Source organism: Vulpes lagopus, chromosome 8 (assembly GCF_018345385.1).
Source record: "Vulpes lagopus strain Blue_001 chromosome 8, ASM1834538v1, whole genome shotgun sequence".
NCBI lineage: Eukaryota > Metazoa > Chordata > Mammalia > Carnivora > Canidae > Vulpes > Vulpes lagopus.
The window spans coordinates 113,808,094-113,828,375 of NC_054831.1; the positions used below are offsets into that span (position 1 = coordinate 113,808,094).

At 53.4% G+C, this 20,282-nt stretch overlaps 1 protein-coding gene across 1 annotated transcript in view; it reads right to left on the bottom strand.

Annotated features, from left to right (window-relative positions):
• The window catches only part of NKD1 (NKD inhibitor of WNT signaling pathway 1), an 84,132-nt gene that overhangs the window by 19,077 nt on the left and 44,773 nt on the right, over positions 1–20,282 (bottom strand). The window contains exon 4 of the mRNA XM_041768029.1: positions 8,149–8,215. Coding sequence (XP_041623963.1) covers positions 8,149–8,215 — 67 coding nt within the window. The remainder of the gene's footprint in view (positions 1–8,148; positions 8,216–20,282) is intronic.

Sequence of the window (20,282 nt, forward strand, 5' to 3'; positions counted from 1 at the left end):
GAACAAAAATCCCCTTTTCCTGACTCCCCCCACATACACTGATCTCTCTATTCTGTCACACAATAGTTGACACCTGCTCCTGCATGTTCTACGACCATCCTCCCTCTTCTGAGAATAGCATCTGGGTTTCCTCTGACAGGCCACCCCTCTCCCATCTCAATCCACATGGTTTAAGGAGAGCTGATCCCATGCCAGCTTCCGGGATGCACCCAGAACCTAGACCCGACACCATGAATTTCAGCCTGACGGCCAATGTGGCTGCTCCTAGGTCAGTACCAAGGGACAGGTCATCCTGAAGTCAGCAAAGCTGAGCCTGTGAGCCTCTCACTTGCACGGACCCTAGCAATGTGTTCACATGGTCATTCTGTTTCCAGATACTCTCAAAATTAGCTATTTTAACCTCAATTGGCTACAAACACTGTCTCTTTCCATTCTGACTCCCATAGGTCCTCTTGTGTCATGTGATGTCAGAGTGAACACAGGTATTTCTGGAATTGAGCTAAGGGAAAAGATGAGTTGACAGTATAGTTATTAATGTTTAGCAGAATAGACCTATCATCTGGTTCAAAGTTATAAAAGAATGGCATAAAACATAGATTAATAAAAGGATCCTATATTCTTCTTAAAGATGGCCCCAAAACTGGATAAACTTCAGGTGCCACACAACCTAGATCCACCTGGGCCAGTAAAGTGAGACCCAAACTTTTGCAAGAAGTAGTGAGACTTTGCATGGGGGGCAGGAGGCTCTTTCACTTGAGGTGGCTGAGCTCATAGGATGTGAGCGCCCAGAGCTGGGTAGCCACCCTTGCCATTTTAGTGGGAGAGACCAACACAGGGGCATAGGGAGAGGTGACTGGAGAGTCAGGGAGAGAGGGAGGGAGCAGGAGAGGGAGCATGTGTGTGTGTGGATGACGTGGTTTGAGCTCCTGGATCCAGCTGGCCCCTTTTAGGCAAGATCCACCCTAGATTTTTCAATATTGTCAGCCAAAGCTTCAGTAATTTCTATTGAGTGTCAAAAAGAACCTAAAGCATCCCAACTTAACTCTGAGCCCCTGCTTATCAGGAAAAAACCACCACCACCAAAAGAGGCATGGACCCAATGCAGGATTCTCCAAAGCAGTTTCTGGCACTTTCCACTGGTGGGTGTCTACCCCTTCCTGAAACCAGAAATGCCAGCCTTGGTCTTTTGCTCCAAAACCATGCCTCCCTGGACTGTGTCTTACTATAGGGAGATTTTCTTTAAGGACAAGTTGTAGGGGCAGCCTGGGTGGCTCAGTAGTTTGGCGCCTGCCTTCAGCCCAGGGCAGGATCCTGGAAACCCAGGATCAAATCCCACGTCAGGCTCCATGCATGGAGCCTGCTCCTCCCTCTGCCTGTGTGTCTGCCTCTCTCTCTCTCTCTCTCTCTCTCTCTCTCTCTGTGTGTGTGTGTGTGTGTGTGTGTGTCTCACGAATAAATAAATAAAATCTTTAAAAAAAAAAAAAAGGACATATTGTGACTGAGGGGAAAGAGGACAGGAAAAAAGAGAAAGAAAGAAAGAAAGAAAGAAAGAAATCTCCCCAACAAATAGCGTTCTGGCCTTTTCCGTCATCAGAGCAGAAGGTTGATGGCCACTCTGCTTTGAGGTCTGAATAGGGTTGAGACGAGAAACATCTGTTCGGGGAGGGAGGGGAGAATGCTGAGAGAGGGAGAGGGAAAGAGAAAAAAGCCTTTTTGGGCTAAAAATACCATGTCCCTTCCACTCTTCCTCCATCCCCACCCAAGTTAAAACATGTGATGAAATTCAACTTTTAAAATCTAACCCCGAGCTACTTGAAACTACTAAAGCCTCCTCGGTATCTGACACAAGTCAGAATTTCCACTGTTCCAGCTGAGCTTTTATGAAGAACAGACTCGAGAGAAGCTGCTGTCACCCGGGCTTCTGGGGAGGACTGCCGCCGAGCGGAGTCGGGCCTCACTGACACTCACAGGAGGGCAGGCTCTGAACTGAGAGAGCACAGCCAGCGGGGTGTGGCCCGCCTGCCCTCCGTCGGGGGGGTCCCCGCGGCTCCCCAGTCATCTCCTCCTCCTCTCGGACTTGCAGGGAACCACCGGCCAGCCCCCGTGATTGACCGGCCTGTGTCGGGGAGGTGTGCAGGGCCATCTGCAGAGACGCCCTCAGAAGTCCTCCCTCTCTCCCCCTCTCTGGCTGTCTCCCCCTTAGCTGCTCCCTGACCTCCAGACTCCGTGTCCAACTGTCTGTCTACTTGGCAGCTCTACTTGGATGTCCAACAGCCATCTGGAGCCCACCATGCCCCCCAACAAGCAGCCCTCACCATCACCTGCCCAAAGCTCCGCCTCAGAGGTGACCCCACCCTGGGGCACTGGGTGGCTCAGTGATTGAGCATCTGCCTTCGGCTCAGGGTGTGATCCTGGGGTCCTGGGATCAAGTCCTGCATGGAGCTCCCTGCAGGGAGCCTGCTTCTCCCTCTGCCTGTGTCTCTGCCTCCCTCTCTCTCTCTCTGTCTCTCTCTCTCTCTGTCTCTCATGAATGGATAAATAAAATCTTTAAAAAAAAAAAAAAAAGATGGGGCCCCACCCTTGCCTTTGGTCTTATGCCAGAAGTCCAAGGTGGGGCCCCAGGATCCCTCTCTTTCCCTCATCCACCTCCTCACCCCACCTCCCTCTTCCCACCCTACCCCCAGGCCCTCCCACTTATCTCCAACCCCACAGCCCCCACATTAGGCTCACCCATCACCCTTGCCCACACTACTGGAATCATGTCCCATCATTGTCATTGTCTCCTGCCTCCCCCCACGTGGCCCATCCTTCCCAGAAGCTACAAGCACCTGGTTAAAATGGAAGTCAGAAGCTGGCACTCACCTGCCTAAAATTTTCCAATGCTTTCTCTTCAAAAGCAGCATAAAAGCCAAGCACGAGGTCTCACCCTTGTCCCTGGTATCTCCTCCTGCTGCATGGGGCTCCCTTTGGTTCTTCCCTAAACCCCAAGTTCCTTCCACCTTGGGGTTCTGCTTGCTTCTCCTGGCTGCTCTCCCTTTACATCCTCCCATGGCCAGCTCCTTCCTGGCACCTGCATCTCAGCTGAGATGTCACCTCCTCTGAGAGGCTTGGCACACTCTACCCTTCACTGGCTTTCACCTCTTGGCAGGGCACCACTACTGGAAACTTGCATGGTTATCCCCACATCCCTCGTGTGAACACCCTGCCAGCGGGGCCCCATACCTGCAGCAGGTGCTCAGTAAATACTTCCTGAATGAGAAGGCCTTGGAGGCCTGACTTCCATTCTCAGTGTGCTGTGTGGCCTTGGACACTCTCTGGGCCTTGGCTTCCCAACCCAAATGAAGGGGACCAATGGCCCCCGGGTCTGTGAGTGGCCCCGGGCTCCTCGGGTCTGTGAGTGGCTGCCATGTCACACCTGGGTGCTGGGACAAACCGACCAGGGCCGAGGGGGAGTACACGGGACCTGCCTGGGTGGCCCAAGGGAGGGGGCCACCTGACTTCAGTGATTTCATGCTGTTGACGTCATCTTCCAGTGAGTATTTATTGAGCACTTATAGCATGCCAGACTCTATGTCATGCACTGGGAGTAGAAGGAGAAATTCTAATAGGATTAAAGAAGCTTTGAAAATAGGTCTTCTTTGATCTGGACTAGTAAATAATTATAAACACCAGTTGGCTCCTCTTCAAGAAAGGACCCATGAAACAATAAGACTCCTAACAGCTCACATACACTGGGCACTTACTCTGTACCGGGGCTGTTCTCCATGCTTACGTTAATGACCTCACTGTCATCATGGGAACCCTACAGAAGCACTCTGATTACCCCCAACAAGGAAAATGAAAAACAGAGACATGATGTGAATGCACCCAAGGTCACCCAGAGAGTTGTGGTAGAGCCAGGCTGGATCTGGCTTGCAAATTCCCAAAAGAGCCCGAGTAAAGGTAAGAAGGTGCCTCTCACAGATTCTGAGGCAGTGGCGGTGAGACAAGTTTCAGAGTTCATGCGGAGTCAGGTCCTGAGCTCGTAGTGGGGCTACTAAGACCCCCAGGGCCTCAGGCCCAACACCACTGCCCTGCATGGCAGGACCAGCTAGTCTAACACATCCATCCTTGGGCCAGGGAAGCAGGGACCCTGGAGGCCCTGTCAAGCCAAACCTTGGGGGCTTGGAGGGAGGGCCTGGGCCCCCAAGGGGAGGGTCCGCCTGACTTCAACCTTTCTAAGGGTTCCTTTATGGGCGTTCTGTGGCGTCCACTTTTTAGAGATGCCAGGCAGACTGTACTATGCCTGCTTTCAGCCCCGAGTGGAGGTCAGAAGACGGGACACAGACACGGTGTTGGGGGTCAGTGGGCAAGGCTGGAAGTCAAATCACTGGGAGGGATGGGACATCCCTAGGTGGAAGGGAGAGAGGGGACCCAGAGAGAAGGCGCCCGTGACCATTTATAGGTCTTTCCCTTCTGAAGGGCACAGAGCAGAAGTAGCACCCCATGCCCAGTGGGGATGAGGCCCCCAAACACAGTGCTCTGAGAGGCCATTCAGGGCGATGGGGGTCTGCCAAACAGGTGTGGCACCAATTTGCAACTCAGGCCACAAGCCACAGGCTGCCACCACCTGTCGTGTGGCCCAACAGAGCTAAGGAGGTGGGGCAGCCAGGTGGGGACAGGAGTAAAGTGTGGGGTTGGGCCTCCCCTGCGCTCAGACCCCTGCGGGGTCAGCAGACGGAGGGTCCCTGTCCCCTTCTCCCCTGGAAAGCCAGCCCTGTATCCCGCCCCTGCCACGCCCAGCCAGCTCATGGAGCTTGGGACTTTTGATGTTTACTTTGTTCTCGCCACAGTTCAAAAGGAGCTCCGCAGCCCTCGCAGCCCTCGCACCAAGCCCAGACTTAATCTGCCATCCCGCGAGCTCCCAGCTGGCCAGTTAAGGCGGTTAAGATGCTGGATTAGGGCCGGCTTTACATAACAACGCAAGAGCTAAAGCCGTCCTCTCCTGGGATGGCTAAAAGACTTCTTTTTATCTTCACGCCTCAGATGGCCTTTTTTCTCCCTTAAACAGCCCTCCAACCCGCCAAGAGGCAATGAACTTGGCCAACAGGAAGACAAAGGAGAGATTCAGGATTCGGCTGCTCGCCCTGGGCCGGGAGCACAGAGGGACGCTGGCCCAGCGCCCGCCCGCCCCCGCCAGGTGGATGCTCCCCCAGGGGCTGCGGCGCACCAGTAGGGGACCAGGGAGCCACAGACTGTCACGGGTCCAGCATACCCCCGGAGTGTCAGGACCATGCAGGCCGGCCAGCGGTGGCGGGGGGGGGAGGGGGGACCAGAGCAGCCTCAATCTTCCAGCCCCGTCTACGCATGGTTTTCACTTTCTTAATTCTGCTGTGAGTCTTTCCATTCACTCTTCTTGTGAAAGTTAAAACATTCATCCCAGTTAATACTACAGTCCTCTTGGTGAGCTCTTTCAAGTTTTAGTAGCCTCCTCCTAGGTCCAAGAGGAGCGTGTGTTTTTGACCATCAAGGCCTCCGGCTACACAGCAATACACACATGGTCTGTACTCACACAAGCAAGGAACTACGGGGCAGCGTCTCATGCCCCTTTTAACATAAAACACACCGGCCATGACGTACTGCATCTCTCTACAACCTGATCTGTTTTATATTTTCTACTTCTGTGTAAGCTTTTGTTTGAAGAAGGAGGCTGAAAAGCTGGACCACCAACAATGTAGTCCAACCCCTAGTTGGGAAACTGAGGCAGGACAGTGATTCCCAACCCCCTCTCTCATGAGTGGTGGTGCCGACGTGCCTGGACATTGCCAGCATCTAGCAAGGTGCTAGGGCTGCCCTTCAAGTCCAGCATGAAGCTGGTGGGCCATGGGGTCAGATCGAGTGCTGCCAACCTGACACCCTCTCCCCAACAGGAGCCAGGACCCTCGGGCACCTCGTCTTCATCTCCCATCCATCAGCCAACGTCAGTAAGTGCTGCCTGGCCCGGGCCACAGGGCTTCATTCTCCCTGCAAGGAGCCCACATCCTCTGAGCACCACTGGGTCCAGCTCCATGTCCCCACTCATCAGGTTACAGGGGGCAAAGGGACCCAGAGTCTATGGGACCTAGCCGTGATCCACAGCGGGTGGCTACCAGAGCCAGGAGGGGAGCTAGTCTATGTGCTCCTCGGCCAGCATTCCTTCTGTTCATTACAACATGATTCATGCTCTGAAGGGAGACACTGAACAAAGTAACCCTCCCCTCCAGAGGGAAGTGGATTCCATGAGTAGGCTGTTTCGTGTCTCTTTGCAGGGAAAGACATCTCATTTGAAATCAATTATGTGGTTTTAAACTGAGCCTCAATGGACAGAGGAGTGCCTCGTTTAGGAAAAATAACTAGGAGTTTAAAACATGATGGATAGACAGATGGTGATTGGAAGATGGGGTCAATGGATGAAGGGATGAAGGATGGGTGATGAACACATGGGTAGACAATGAAGTATGTGCAGGCTGCCGGTAGATGGGTGGCAGGAGGGTAGGGAGAACAATGGATGGGATGGATGGATGGATGGATGGATAGAGCACGGCCAGTGGGTGGCTGGGTGATGGGATGATAAGGAGTGAGGGATCAGTGAATGAAGGGACACTCAGAGGAGTGGACTGGTGGGTGGCTGGATGGAGCAGGTGGAAGGATGGACAAATGGAAGGATAGACAAACAAGAGAATGGCCTTGCTAATGGGCTACAGGGCGACTGAGTGGGAAATGAATACATAGCTGGAATGAGAGCCAAAGCCTATGGAACCGATGTCTGGGGTCACTCAATCCCCAGGATTTACATCCTGCACATCTTTACCTGACTTCCCAGATCTCAAATCACCAACTCCTGGCATCTCTCCCTGAAGCCAAAGATGACAGCTGACGCTTGGGGGAGCCCAGGGGAATAAAGAATCAAAGTTGCAGAGCCCCTGAGTGCCATCACCAGTTCTGCAGGCAAACATGCTCAAGGAAAACAGGCTGCACAAAGCCTTCCATCCATGGGACTCCATACTTGATTTAGGACCTATTTGAGCAAAGTTTGATAGATCCTTGGGTCCCAACCCACCTCTAACTCCTGGGCTACCAAGTGAATCTCTTAAAACAGGGCTTCTCAAAGTGCGGTGGGCACACAAGCCACCAGGGGAGCCTCTCAAAGTGCAGATGGCCTGGGGCTGAGCAGGACCCAATGTTTCTGACAGCTCTCAGGCTGGATGTGGCCATAGCCGTCAGGTCTGGCCCATGCATCCCTCGAGAAACTCTTGGCACTGTCTGGTCTCCTCTCAAAGCCCCAAGGCCTAGATCCCCTGAGACCCTTGGCCCTCTGGCTGTCCTGCAAGCTGCCTGTCCTCAACTCAACAGCAAGGTCCCTACTATCCTAAGCTCCCGCAGTTCAGTGATTTTCTTCTCTGAGTATAAAATGGGAAACATGATCCCACATAGCAAATGCTTTCCAATGCCATCTGTGCTTTGTGCCAACTCAGAGAGTCAAGCAGGGGGAGGGCTCTCATTCCCATTCTGTAAGTGTGGAAACTAAGGCTCTTCTAGAAAGGTGGTGTGCCCTGCCCGAAGTCAGGTGAGGGCACCAGTGGCCAGCCGGCCCTCTACTCCGGCGTCCTCATCCTTCCTACAACAGGTGCCTCCCCTCAAACAAAGGCAAGAGTGAGAGCTACAGAAGCGAGAACAGAAGAGCCAGTGGGGGGGGGGGGGGCTATTTGGAGGTGTGCTTGGGCTCCAGATGAGTTCCATGTGAACAGCTAAATGGGGAAATACAACAGCTACTTTATATAGTGCTTACTACAGGCCTAACACAGTTTGCAGGGGGCTAGGAGCTCCTATGGTCACCCCCAAGTGGAAACAGTGAACTTAAACAACCTGTCCAACGTTCCCCAGCCAATATAGAGCAGGGCTAGGACACGAGCCTCAGGACCCTAGCTCCACTCTGGGCTTGGACTATGAAACGCTACACTCCCTGCTCCCTTCTGGCTTCTCACCCCTACCCCCATTCCCATCGACAGTCAGGGTCCTGTCATCCACCTGGCCTGCAGATTTTCTGGAGGGTACACAGAGCACATGGTAGACCCAATGCCCCTTCCCCATCTCACTGCACCCTGGGAAGAGGGTGATGGATTCCCATACCTTCTAGCCGAAAGTCTTCCTCTTCCTCCTCACTGAGTGTTTCTCTGAAAACTTCCCCCACGAGCTCCTAGAGGAAGACAAAGCAGGGATGTTAAGGAAGTATTGGACAAAGTCAGGTAGGCAACCGGCATCTAGACGTAAAGGCGGTGTCACGAACACATGCCTGGCTGGTCACAAGGATGCAGGGATCCTGGTCTGGTTCTTCTGATGGGAATTTAGATCAATTAAGGTGGATCCTATGACTTGAAAAGTGAATTGTCACCATGCTTTTTAGGAAGTAACTTTTTCTCAGTTACAGCCCACTGTCAAATACTGCACTCCTCTCCCTCAGAAAGGAAATTCCACCCTCTGCCCCTGAAAAGAGAGACAAGATGAGAAAATGTCCCTCATCTATCCCTTGGAGTCAGCTTGATGGACTCAGGACCTCCCAGGTGGGCTTCAGGAAAGGATCTCAGTGTGAATCCTTCCTCCAGCAGGGGAGCGCAGGTGGGCTGGCTCCATGGGTTTACAAAGAGTGCCTGGTGTGCACGAGATTAGGTCTCTCCTGCCCTAACATAAACCCCCAACTCTTCAGCATAACATTCAGAAACCTGCATGCTCTGGCTCCGCTGATCTTCAAACACGCCTGCCGCCTCTCCCCAGCGCACACACCTTCCGGAAACTAGCCTGATCCTTACACATGCCTGGCCTGGTGCCCCATGTGTGGATTCAGGATGCCTGGTGGCTTATCCCATTTGGCAGAGCTGTTCCCAACCAGCCTGGTCAGGCTGCCCCTCGGGTGTTGTCAGGTTGGCAAGGGGAGTTTGGTTGGCCCACAGGCTGGGAAATTTCTGGAACGTCACCAAAGCTACCACCTATCCCGCCCCACCCCAGCAGGATGACTCTAGATATGGAAGAAGCAAGACCAGCACTCGTCAGACTGGCTTCTGCATTTATCGGTTTTCCGCCAATAAGAGTTCTGTGATCAAAAGAGATTGTTTTCAAGTTAGACAAGATCCCTTACTGAAGAACTGACTATGGTAACAGCAGACACTGTGAATATCCAAGTAGTAACTTAGGCTGCATTCCTCAAACCTATTGAGACCACGGAGTTTTGTGTTTAGAAAGCAACACATGAGATTCATATTCTGAGGAACCCACTTTGGGAAATGCTCCTTTTCTGGGAGAGAGACAAAGTTTGGGAGTGTTACATCGCCTTATCGCTTTTGATGCCACAACAGTGCTGTGGCAGCGCTTCTCGAACCACAAAATGACAAGCAATAAAAAAGCCCAAACTCAGCAGCTGTCACCAACTTCTCTTTTTGAAAAAAAAAAAGTGCAAAGCGAAAGAAAAAGAGAATGCACCCTCTCCTTGAAACATTAGAAAGGAAGAAAAAAATCCCACACCTCAGATACTTAACAGAAACACCAGTGCTTGTCTTGATTAACAAAACAAACTCATGTTTTCTAGATCTGATCTTATGAACTGGACACAGCTGGAGAGAAGTCTCTTGTTTTTTTATTGTTTTGTTTTGAAAAGATCAACAGCTAGCATTTTATGGATTAGGGCTGGTGTTCTCCATCCTCCCTCTTCTTCAAATCGTCCTGGGGCATCATCATACACGCTTTCCCTGCTTGTTGTGAAAATGTGGTCATTCAGACTCCTAGCGTCCCACTGACTTCAAAACCAGGCTTCTCCATTCCTGGAGTCAGGACGGCTTCTCCTTCCTCCTCTGCCAATTATCATAATCACCGAACACTTCCTGCACTTGTAAACTGGCTGTTTGTGTTAACAGGGCTGGAGTTGACAGGGAAGCCGGGAGCTGGTGACAGGGAAGGCGCACACTCAGGCGGCATCATTAGATGGCTGGGACACTCCGGCAGCCAATTAGAGCCCATCTTTCATGCCAGAGGAAGACGGATGCCGCCTCCCCCAGACAGGCTGGCAGGCAGCACTTCCTCACAGAGCAGGCGACCAGCTTCAAGGGATCACGCTGAGGTCTTCTGGAAAGCGGGCGCTCAGTGCTGACCTCGGCCCACCACCCTGACCGCTCCCGGCCAGGCAGCCAGGACCTGCCAGGCACATACTTTTGAGCGCTCGCATCTTCTTGCTGGCACACTTGGAGCAGTTTAGAGACTGCAAGTGTCACCCCCAACAAAGCAGCCGTCTGGAACCCCGAGAACAATGCCTCACAGTGTGTATCACACACTCTGAGAACTGTCTGTGGGGAGGACCAAGCTCCCTGACACAGTAAAGACATGTCTCTGCATATTAAAGCAGAGTTCTGGCAAGTTCTGGGGTTGGCCTCTTCGTGCTAAACCTTACCCTGCTGTGTAGAACTGTGAAGGCTCCCCAGCACCACGGTCCGCTGACACGCTGGGTGGCACAAGTGCTTGATGCTGGCAAAAACCCATTTCATCTGGGGCACCTGGGTGGCTCAAGTCAGTTGAGCATCCAACTCTTGGTTTCAGCTCAGGTCGTGATCTCATAGGTCATGAGCCCAGCATTGGGCTCTGTGCTCAGCAGAAAATCTACCTGAGATTCTCTCTCTCCTGGTGCCCCTCCCCCAACTTGCTCACTCACTTGCTCTCTCACTCTCTCCCTCTAAAATAAATAAATAAATCTTAAAAAAATTTCATTTCATCAGTCAAGCTAGGGTGGCCCAGGGCATGGAGTGCAGTGTCTGTGGTCCTCAAGCTTTGAATCACCTAAACAAGAGGCAATGCAGTGTTGAACCAAACACAGGATCACATCCTGGCTCCAGAGCCCCCCTGCCCCTTGGACACGGGGTCAGCCACCACTTTCTTGGGGTCCTCAGTCTATCTCTCTATAAAATGGGCATGATCACAAACCACAGCAATGACAGGACAGCTGACCTTACTGGGCATCTCCTAAGTGCCAGGCACCATGCCAGGAGCCCTGTAAGTATATTTATTATCTCCCTCCATCTTCACCATAGCCCCACGTGTTCCATCTCTCCAGGAATAAACGCTCATAAAAATGATCTGCAATTTGTAAAGTAAGTTATAACTGTTAACCCTTTTTTTTCCCTACAAAGAAAGTGTTGTCAGTCCTCAAGGGATATAGGAGGCAGGAAATAATGGTACCAACTGCCACTTGCATCATTGACCAAGTGCCTGTGGTACACGAGGTACTGACCAAGGGAATCCCCATAAGAATTTCTGGGGAATGAGGTTCCCAAGCCCTGTATTTAAATGAGGAGGAGGCTTTAAGAGGCCAGGCAACAGCTGGGTTGTCAACAGAGCCAAGATTTGAGCCGTTTCTTGCAGAAGCCTGACCTGAGCTTGTACAGTAGAATCAAGGCTCCTGTGGGCATGGGGACAGGGACAACCAAGAGTCCTGGCACACCTGCCGGGAACCGGGGATCACAGAGAAGTGCAAGAAGAACAGGCCTGCCAACAGCTCCAGGGGTGGGGGTCAAGTACTCCAGCTTCTGTGACAGGACTCAAGGGGCCCACAGCCTCTCCCCACTAGGCTGGGGACTCAGCAGAGCCCTGCTGGGAGGCCCACGGGCAAGGTCTGGGGACCTTGGGCTCTCAGTACCATCCTGCAGGTAGAGGCTCAGACCCCTTGACAGCTGCAAGTCCCTCCATGAGGAGCCTCATGCACAAGGTTTGGGGCACAGAACTGGAATGGGCCAGACCTTGGTTCAAATCCCAGCTCTGCTTCATATATGCATCACGTGGGTGAAGGAACTTTCTCAGCCTCCCATCTGCATATAGGGACGATAGTATGCATGTCTCAGGGTGGCTGTGAAGATTAAGGAAGTCGTTGCATGAACAGTGCTTAATATTACACCTGATACCACGGCTGGGGCTTCAAAGACCAGTAGTTACTGTTTATTATTTCTTCCACTCTGGCTACTAGGTGACTCCTAGGTGACTACTAGAACATTGCTTGGAGAAGCTCAAAGGTTCACCAGCCCCAAGGCGCCGTCAAAGACACTCTCTTACCTGGCACGATGTTTTTAATGCTTCATATTTAATCCTCATGGCAATCCTTTGAGGTAGTGCCACTATTAGCAGTTTATCATCAGTTTGCAGATGAGCAAACTGAGGCACAGAGAGATTAAGTGACTTGCCTAAGGTCACACAGCCAGTGAGTGCCAGAGCCAGGCTAGAAAGCAGGCTCCTGGCTCCAGAGTGCGTATCCTTCACCACTGCCCTGTAAGAAGCTCAAGTGTGGAGCTTGGTATGACTGCCCTTCACTGCTCCTTTACTCAGCCATCACTCTGGCCCCGGTCCCAGGCCCCCTCTCCTCTGGCCTTCAGGATAGTTGGCCTCAGACTAGGCTGTAAGTTGTAATCAAAGCCTTCCTGGATCCCCAGACTTCTTGCTGCCCCCAGCCTGATGCCCAGTGGCCAGGCTCAGCAGCCTCTCAGGCCACAGGGCCCGGGCCTCCCTGCCTCCCTCCCTGCCTTCCTCCCATGTCCCGGCACTGCCGCTCCTCTGCCCCACGCTGGGCCCCAGGAAGAGAGGCCAGCTCCTCCGGGCGCTGAGTGTGCAGCCAGCGCCAACCCAGAGCACAGAATTGCAGGCATAAGGCCTTATAAGGCCTCCGGGGACGGGAAACCACATCAAAGCGGGGCTTGGGAGCGGGCTGGAGTTCGGTTAGGGTTTTTCCTCTTTGTCTTTGAGACTCCTACTCCTGAGCTTAATATCTTCCCCCCACCGCCTGCCCAGCAGTTCTTTGTCAATGTCTCTGTTCTCTAAGAGCTAACAGATGTTGGTGCCACGGGGTTTCAAAGAACACTCCTGGTGCCCATAGAACACGGCACAACTCGCAGATTCCAAGAATGCACAGGGCTGGGGACACGCTGGGGAAAGAGAGGGTGGGAGGCACAACCGAGCCACCCTGTCACCCTTAGATGCAAGCAGGCTGCCCCTGGAGCCGCCCCAGGAAATTCCTGGCGAGCTCCCTCTTCCCAGCGCACTGTGCAGAGCAGCCGGGCCGGGCGTGCCTGGGGAACCGGCGCCGCTGTGGGCAGGCCCCGCCGAGAGCAAGCTCTGGCTGTTCCGGGCAGGGATGCTCCATTCCCATTCCCAACACCCGGCCGGACCCGGGAGTCAGGTGCCCGCCCTTGGCTGCTGAGTGACAGCAGACGCCTTACTTAACCATCCCAGCTCCCGTTTTGCTCTGCTGTGACACGGAGATTTCAATGTCAAGAAAGAGTGAGAAAACATAGACAAAATACACATCATGAGAAACACCGAGTATGAGCTTCTGTCCTTCTGGAGCGCCCTGCTTCTGCCGCGTGCTTGGAACATTCTCACATCCTATTCCTGCAAAAACCTAACGTCCAGTGATTTAACACCTCCGTGTCCGTAGCACCAGGGAGGCATGTTCAAGTTCACCAACAGTCGGAAACAGGCGAAATGCCCAGGAAAGGAAAGTGTGCTGGTTCCACACTGTGAAATGCTACACAGTGACTCTGAAGAACAGGGCAGATCCATAAAATCTGTAAATCCCAGCAGGAGGAGCGCCACGCCACATGGAAGACACAAGTAGAGCATGACTTGTACATCTAAGAAAACACCAGACACACACATACCGTGAGCGCACCCAACGTACAGGTGTCCCCCTGGTTACCGCCAGGGAGATGAAGGACAAGAGAGGTGGATGGGAAGTGAGAAACTTCAACTCTCTCTGAAGTGTTCTAGTACATTCATGTCTCACTTGGGCCACTGAAATCTAGTTTCATAAAAACCCACACAATAACCTACTTTATGAGAGGAACCTGAGGCTCAGCCAAAAGGTTAAGTGACTGGCCTTAAGATCGCTCAAGGAGAACAAGTAGCAGAGCTGGGTTAGAACCACCCAGGCTCTGGGGTTCCTTGCCTCTAGAATGGGGCGGCGGGCCAGGATGATACTCCTGGTCCCCTTGATAAGAGGCCTTCTGGGGCTTCAGCTCCCTGACCCAGCAAAAACCAAGAGTGGGAGGAGAGTCAGGGCCATTCACCTTCCGGGCCTCAAAGTCCCCATCTCCAATGTGTACCTCAACCTGGGGCTTTTGTGACTTCTGCTCCTGAGAACCACTCTACGCATGCATGTGGCAGGCCAAAAGTGCAAGGAATTACCCATTCCACCCCCAAACTGTGCAACATGAAAGTCAGGGCTGAAAGACAGCCACTGGCAAAGGGCCGGGGTGGGGAGGCTCCTGGGGGCCCTGGCTCTAGTGACAGTCCAGGAGGGGCTGGGGACTCCCTTCTTCCCGGGGGGTGGGAGAGAAACAGACTCATTCCTCCTGGATGTCAGCAGACCTTACATCTGGTTCCAGAAAAAAATGTCCCCTCTTCTCAAACAAGTGATGCATGGGGCAGATGCCTCAGATACTCCCATGAGGCCACTGCAGCCTCCTCTGGCCATGCAGCCCGCAGGGAGGGCCACGGGTTCTGCTTACCCAGCATCTGCCCCACCCCCTCCGCTAATAAGCAAATTGGAGTCCTCCCTCAATCGTCCTCACAGGAGCTGGCAAGGGAGGTGTCTTCTTCGTGCCAAGGCTGTGTCCAATCCCATCCACAGCTGCTTGAGACCCCACACCCCAGGTAAGTCCAATCCCATCCACAGCTGCTTGAGACCCCACACCCCAGGTAAGAGCTCACAAACAGATGGAGACACAAGCCAGTGCCCAGGAGAGCATGACCATTCGACGAGGCCTTGGACCAACTGGTTTCTAGAAGTCAGCTCCTGAGGGCAGGCACCTGGGTCTGTTCTGCTCTAGAATAGTGTCTGATATATAGTAAATAATAAGTGTCTGTTGGATGAACCTTGGAGCCAGACCCACCCTCACCTGCCTTTCCTGGGGATGGGACAGTTATGGAAGCCACTTGACTGCCCTCTTGGTTTCTGGCAATTTGTGTTGGGCTTCTCCTACTTGCAGCTGAAAGCTCTGACAACCTCCCCTCCCCCCGCCACAGAACCTTCAGAACCAAGTTATAGTCCCCTAAAACCAGAGCCAAGATTCCAGCCAACTTGGAAGCCAGAGGGAGGAAGCTGCTGCCACCTGCTAAGCAGTGGGCACCTCCACAGGTATCCCCCTTGCTGGAGGAGGGGGGACGCTGAGCAGAAGAGGGAAGGCGGCTCTGAGGGCTTCAGTTTGCAGAGCTGGCCTGCGTGTCTGGCCTACGAGGACCAGGCCTTCAGGACTCCAAAGATGTGTAGCAGTAATTAAAATTCCTTGGATTTCTCCCCGACTGTTTTTATCTGCTCAAGATGTAATCCCTCTGCTCCCATTGGCACTTCCCAGCCTCTGCCCCCCACATCTCGGGGCTCCAGCCTGAGTTGACTTTCTGGATTTGAGGTAATGTTTATCAGGCAGGTATACTTTAGCAGGATCCAGAGCCACCACATACCCTTCCTCCAACCCTCAGGCCTTCCACCCTCCAGGGTGTAAATAACTCCCGAAGATGGCTTTGCCCAGTCCTAGAGACACAGCCGGCCATTGGCAGCAGTGGGCCAGAAGAGTCCACTTCCTGGGCTGTTGTCACCCCAAACCAGCTGCTGGTATCCACATACCATCGTCCCAACTACCCCCAGAACTGGCTCTCAATTGGGCTGCCATGAGTAATTCACATTTTTCTTTAAATTGGCTCTCTTTCCCTTTTTCTTTCTGTTTAAAATCTGGTCTTGCCAATAATATCAGTGAAATCATGGGTGTGATGTCCTAGTTACCATTGGGGTTCTCAAAAAATATAATTCAAATGAAACAAAGGCAGAACCATTAAAATACAAGCTGTCCACCACTTATCTCAAGCCCCACCTCTAGCTCCAGCAGAATGTATGGATCATGCTTTGGGAACTGCAAGGTTTAAAGAGCTCAAGCTGCAAGCGCCTGGGTGGCTCAGTGGTTGAGCCTCTGCCTTTGACTCAGGTCCTGATCCTGGGGTCTTAGGACCGAGTCCTGCATCGGGCTCCCTGCATGGAACCTGCTTCTCCTTCTGCCTGTGTCTCTGCCTCTCTCTGTGTCTCCCATGAATAAATAAATAAATAAATAAATAAATAAATAAATAAATAAATAAATAAATAAATAAATAAAATCTTTTATAAATAAATAGCCTGAGCTAGGGGCACCTGAGTGGCTCAGTCAGTTGGGCTGCCTTCAGCTCAGGTCATGATTTTGGAGTCCCAGGATCAAGCCCTACATCGGGCTCTCCGCAGAATGGGGAGCCTGCTTTTCCCGCTCCCTCTGCCCCTCCCCCTGCTTCTTCTCTTCTTCTCTCTCTCTCTCTAATAAATAAATAAAATCTTTAAAAAAATACAAAAGAGACCAAGCTGAAGTCCTCTGCTCCCTCCTCCACCTGGAGGATCCCTCGGACAGGTGGGAAAGGGTGTGAAGGGGAAGAAGGAAGACACCAGGGAAGCAGCTCAGTGGATGCTCCTCCCACCCGGTCACAGGCCCTCCTCTAGGGCTCATGCTTTGGGAATAGGGATCCCAGGCTTGGGGAAAAACCGCTAATGCCAAGAGAAAACAGCAGAGTTGGGCATTACCCAGACCCTGCCTTCATCTCCAGCCTTCGGGACTTGAGAGCTCGCAGGAGGATGACCCAACACAAGGCAGGTTGTCCGGGGCTGGGTGGGACACGGGGCCCGAGGGCTGCTCTGCCGGCGTGATGGGAACTTTCCTACTAGACGGCAGTTCAAAGGAGTTTCTACAGTGGAAACCAGGATCCAATGGGCTTGTCGGGGCGTGGGAGTAACTGAGGTCACGCACACAGAGGACTCAGTGATAATAATTACCAGCATTTCTTTTGCAAGCGCCTAACGTGGGCCAAGTGCTCTGTTGAGCACGGTAGGTGCCCAGCTAAAGGCTCCGAGCAGCCCTGTGAGCCTGGCGCCGCCGCTGTCACCCCGTAGCCAGGAGGGAGCTGAGGCTTAGGGAAGTAAGTGATTCCCACGAGGGTCCGCCCTGAGCCCTGGCTCCTCCGCTCTATGCCGTGCCACCATGTACAAATGATTTCCCTGTTTGTGCCTCAGTTTCTTCACCTGAACATGGGAATGACAGCTGCCGCCTGGCAGGCCCACTCGGAAGGAGAAATGAGACTGGATGTCAAGTGCCCAGCACACCCAGCAGGCAGTCAGCAGGCCATAATGCAGCCGGTCCCTCTCTGCTGTGCGTGAGGGGGGTGCCCTGTCTGTCACCCTCTGCCATCTCGTCTCCTCGCCGACGCCCCCGCTGCCTTCAGAGATGCCCCACAGCTGATCAGAGCTGGACCCAGGAGCACCCTGGGTCCAGCCATCCCACAGGCCCCAAGCTCCAGAAGGCCACCAGCCCTCAGTGCCCCTCCCGCCTGGCCCGAGGCCTGCCTCCCTGCTGACCCTGCTACGCCATGGACCCGCCACGCCACCAGCCTGCCACACCGCATGCTGATAACGGCAGAGGCCACAGGGGCGGTGGTGTGCCTCTGATCACTGGGCAGCTGGGGCTGCCTCTGCCAGCAGCTCCTGGCTCTGGGACAGGCCCCGGTCCATTGGCAGGTCCAGCGGGTGTGCCCTGTGGAGCGGGGTGGCTGTGAGCCAGGCTGCTCATGACTGACAACACGTCACCCATCAGCCAGAGAACTGTGCTCCCGTAGCCCAGGGGCCATCTTGTTGGGGGGAAAGGAGGTGCTCCCTGCCCAGGGCAGAGGCTAGCCCAGCGGGGGACCCTGTGTGGTCTGGGGAGCCAGGGGAGCATGATGTTCCTCTCAGCCTCAGGCCTCCTGTTTGTCCTCACCTAACTAAACAGACAGAATAAGGTGCTCTCATTTTGTATATCCAAGGAGTCTTCATTTTTATGAGAGAATAAGAGACCAATGGTTTGGACCAGATTCTGGGACCCTCCTCCTAGACAGGCAGACACACACACACACACACACACACACACACACACACACACACACACACGTACACACTCGGTCCACCCCATCTGGCCCTAAAGCTCTTAAAAAGGCCATCTTCCTGCCTCTCCGATGCCTGTCCATGCCGGGCCTGCCTCTGTCCCGGCCTCCTTTTCCTGCCCTATAGGCCAGCTCCCAGAACCTCTCTCCAGCCCCCTCACTGGCCAGGCCCCACCTCAGGGCCTCCCAACAGCCCCCCCACAAACACCCCCCCGCCCCGGTGCTGCTTCCTCTGCCTGGAGAGCCCTTTGCCCTCAACAGCTGACTGCCTGCTGCTAAAGTCTTGTGCCCCCCACTGCCGACAAGTGTGACTACTGACTTCCAACATCCTCACCTCATTGCATTTGGGCAGAATCAAGGGTGGCACATCTGGACTCCCAGATGACTCAGTTCCGAATCTTAGCCATTTATGAGCCACCAGATCTGTGCCTGTAAGTCTCAGTGTCCACACCTACCAAATGGGCCTGTGACACAGGCATGCCTTGAGGTCACATAAAAAGGCAGACACGGATGAACAGAAGGGTTAGCAGCACTGCTCACGAACCGGGGCTCCCAGGGTCCCAGGTGCCCACAGGGGGATAGCAGGTGAGGACAGCCTAGAGGCCGGTCCCCGTTGTGCTCATAAACAAGAGGCTTCCTCTCCAGAACGTTTCTGGAAGGGCACACTACCTGTCGGTAATAGTGCTGCTCCCCTTGGGGAGCGGGGATGGGCCACAGGGACTTGTCCCCTTCAGCTGCCCAGCTTTCTGTGCAATCTGGATTTGTGCTGTCTCTCCCCCCCCTCCCCTCATTCTCTCCGTCTTTTAAAACCCAGAACACACAATGCTTTTATGCTCAAACGACACTACGCTTTCTTAAGCACTGTTCCATTAAAGGCAGTGCTGTGGCTCCCCACGCACTGGCCATATGCACCGAGCTTCTGCGGGCCTCTGTGACTTCATGCATCCAAACAGACTCCCATTTGCCCCAAACCCGTCTTCCCAGATTGCCTCCCTGCACCCAACCAGGGCTGTTCCCTCCTTCCTGTCCCTCAGGCCAGCAACCCGGGAGTCAGTCTACCACTGCCCTGTCAACGCTTCCAACCAATCCCACTACATCCTGCTGGCTCATACCTCCAAAATGTACCTCAAAACCAGCACGTCCTCACCTCCTCCACACCCACAGTGCGCTCCAGGACGCCAAGAGAGGTCATCCTCTCCCATCAGGGCAATGCCTACCATCTCCTTTTCTCTGTCCTGGTACTCTCTAGTCCATTCTCCAAAGTCCTATGAATGCCCTACAGAGCCCCACCCGGCCCGTCTGCCCCATCATTGTCCTGCCCTGCTGTTACTCCCCTGCACATACTCTGCCCTGGCCACCCTCACCTCACCCCCTCATCTCCTGATTACAAACACACTGCCACCTCAGGGCCTTTGTACATGCTGTTCCTGCTGCCTAAAACTCTCTCCATATATCCCCTCCACTTCCCCTCCTTCAAGCTTTGGCTCACCTCATCACCTGGGTGATGATCTAAACCCATTTATCTATCTATCTATCTAAAGATTTTATTTATTTATTCATGAGAGACACAGAGAGAGAGGCAGAGACACAGGCAGAAGGAGAAGCAGGCTTCATGCAGGGAGCCTGATGCATGACTCGATCCCAGGACCCCGGGATCACGCCCTGAGCCAAAGGCTGACACTCAACCACTGAGCTACCCAGGCATCCCTAAACACTTCTATTTAAACTACAGCACTGATCCCACCCCCCCTCACCCCTTCTCTGCCTCAGTTTCTTCTATGGCACTCAGCACCATCTGACACACCACATATTGCCTGACAGAGGAGGCACTCGATGAACACGTGCTAAACAACTAAATGCAGCTCTGACTAAATTTACAGACTCAGAAAAACATTCTCCGTATTTTCCTCAAAGAGAAAAGCAAGTCGCCAGAGAACAGAGAGAAGCGATTACATCTGCTAAAATTATCTACACGTGTTTCCGTGCACTGTGGTCAGAGAGGCCTGTCTGGAGAGGGCGGCCGCAAAATGCTCCCAGAGGTGGTGCCTGGGCGCCGGAGCCAGGGGTGTCAGACGGCTTGCTGTGAACACGCACGATTCCTTCCACGATCAGAAATAATGGCAAAGCATTTTGAAGAAAACATGAAAACACACAGCCACAGGCCACGTTGATTCGAGATCTCACCCACAGAAGTCTGCTAGAAGGGTCTTGGCCCTAGCAGGTGGTGTGGTCTGCAACTTTCCAGTGAAATGGGGTGG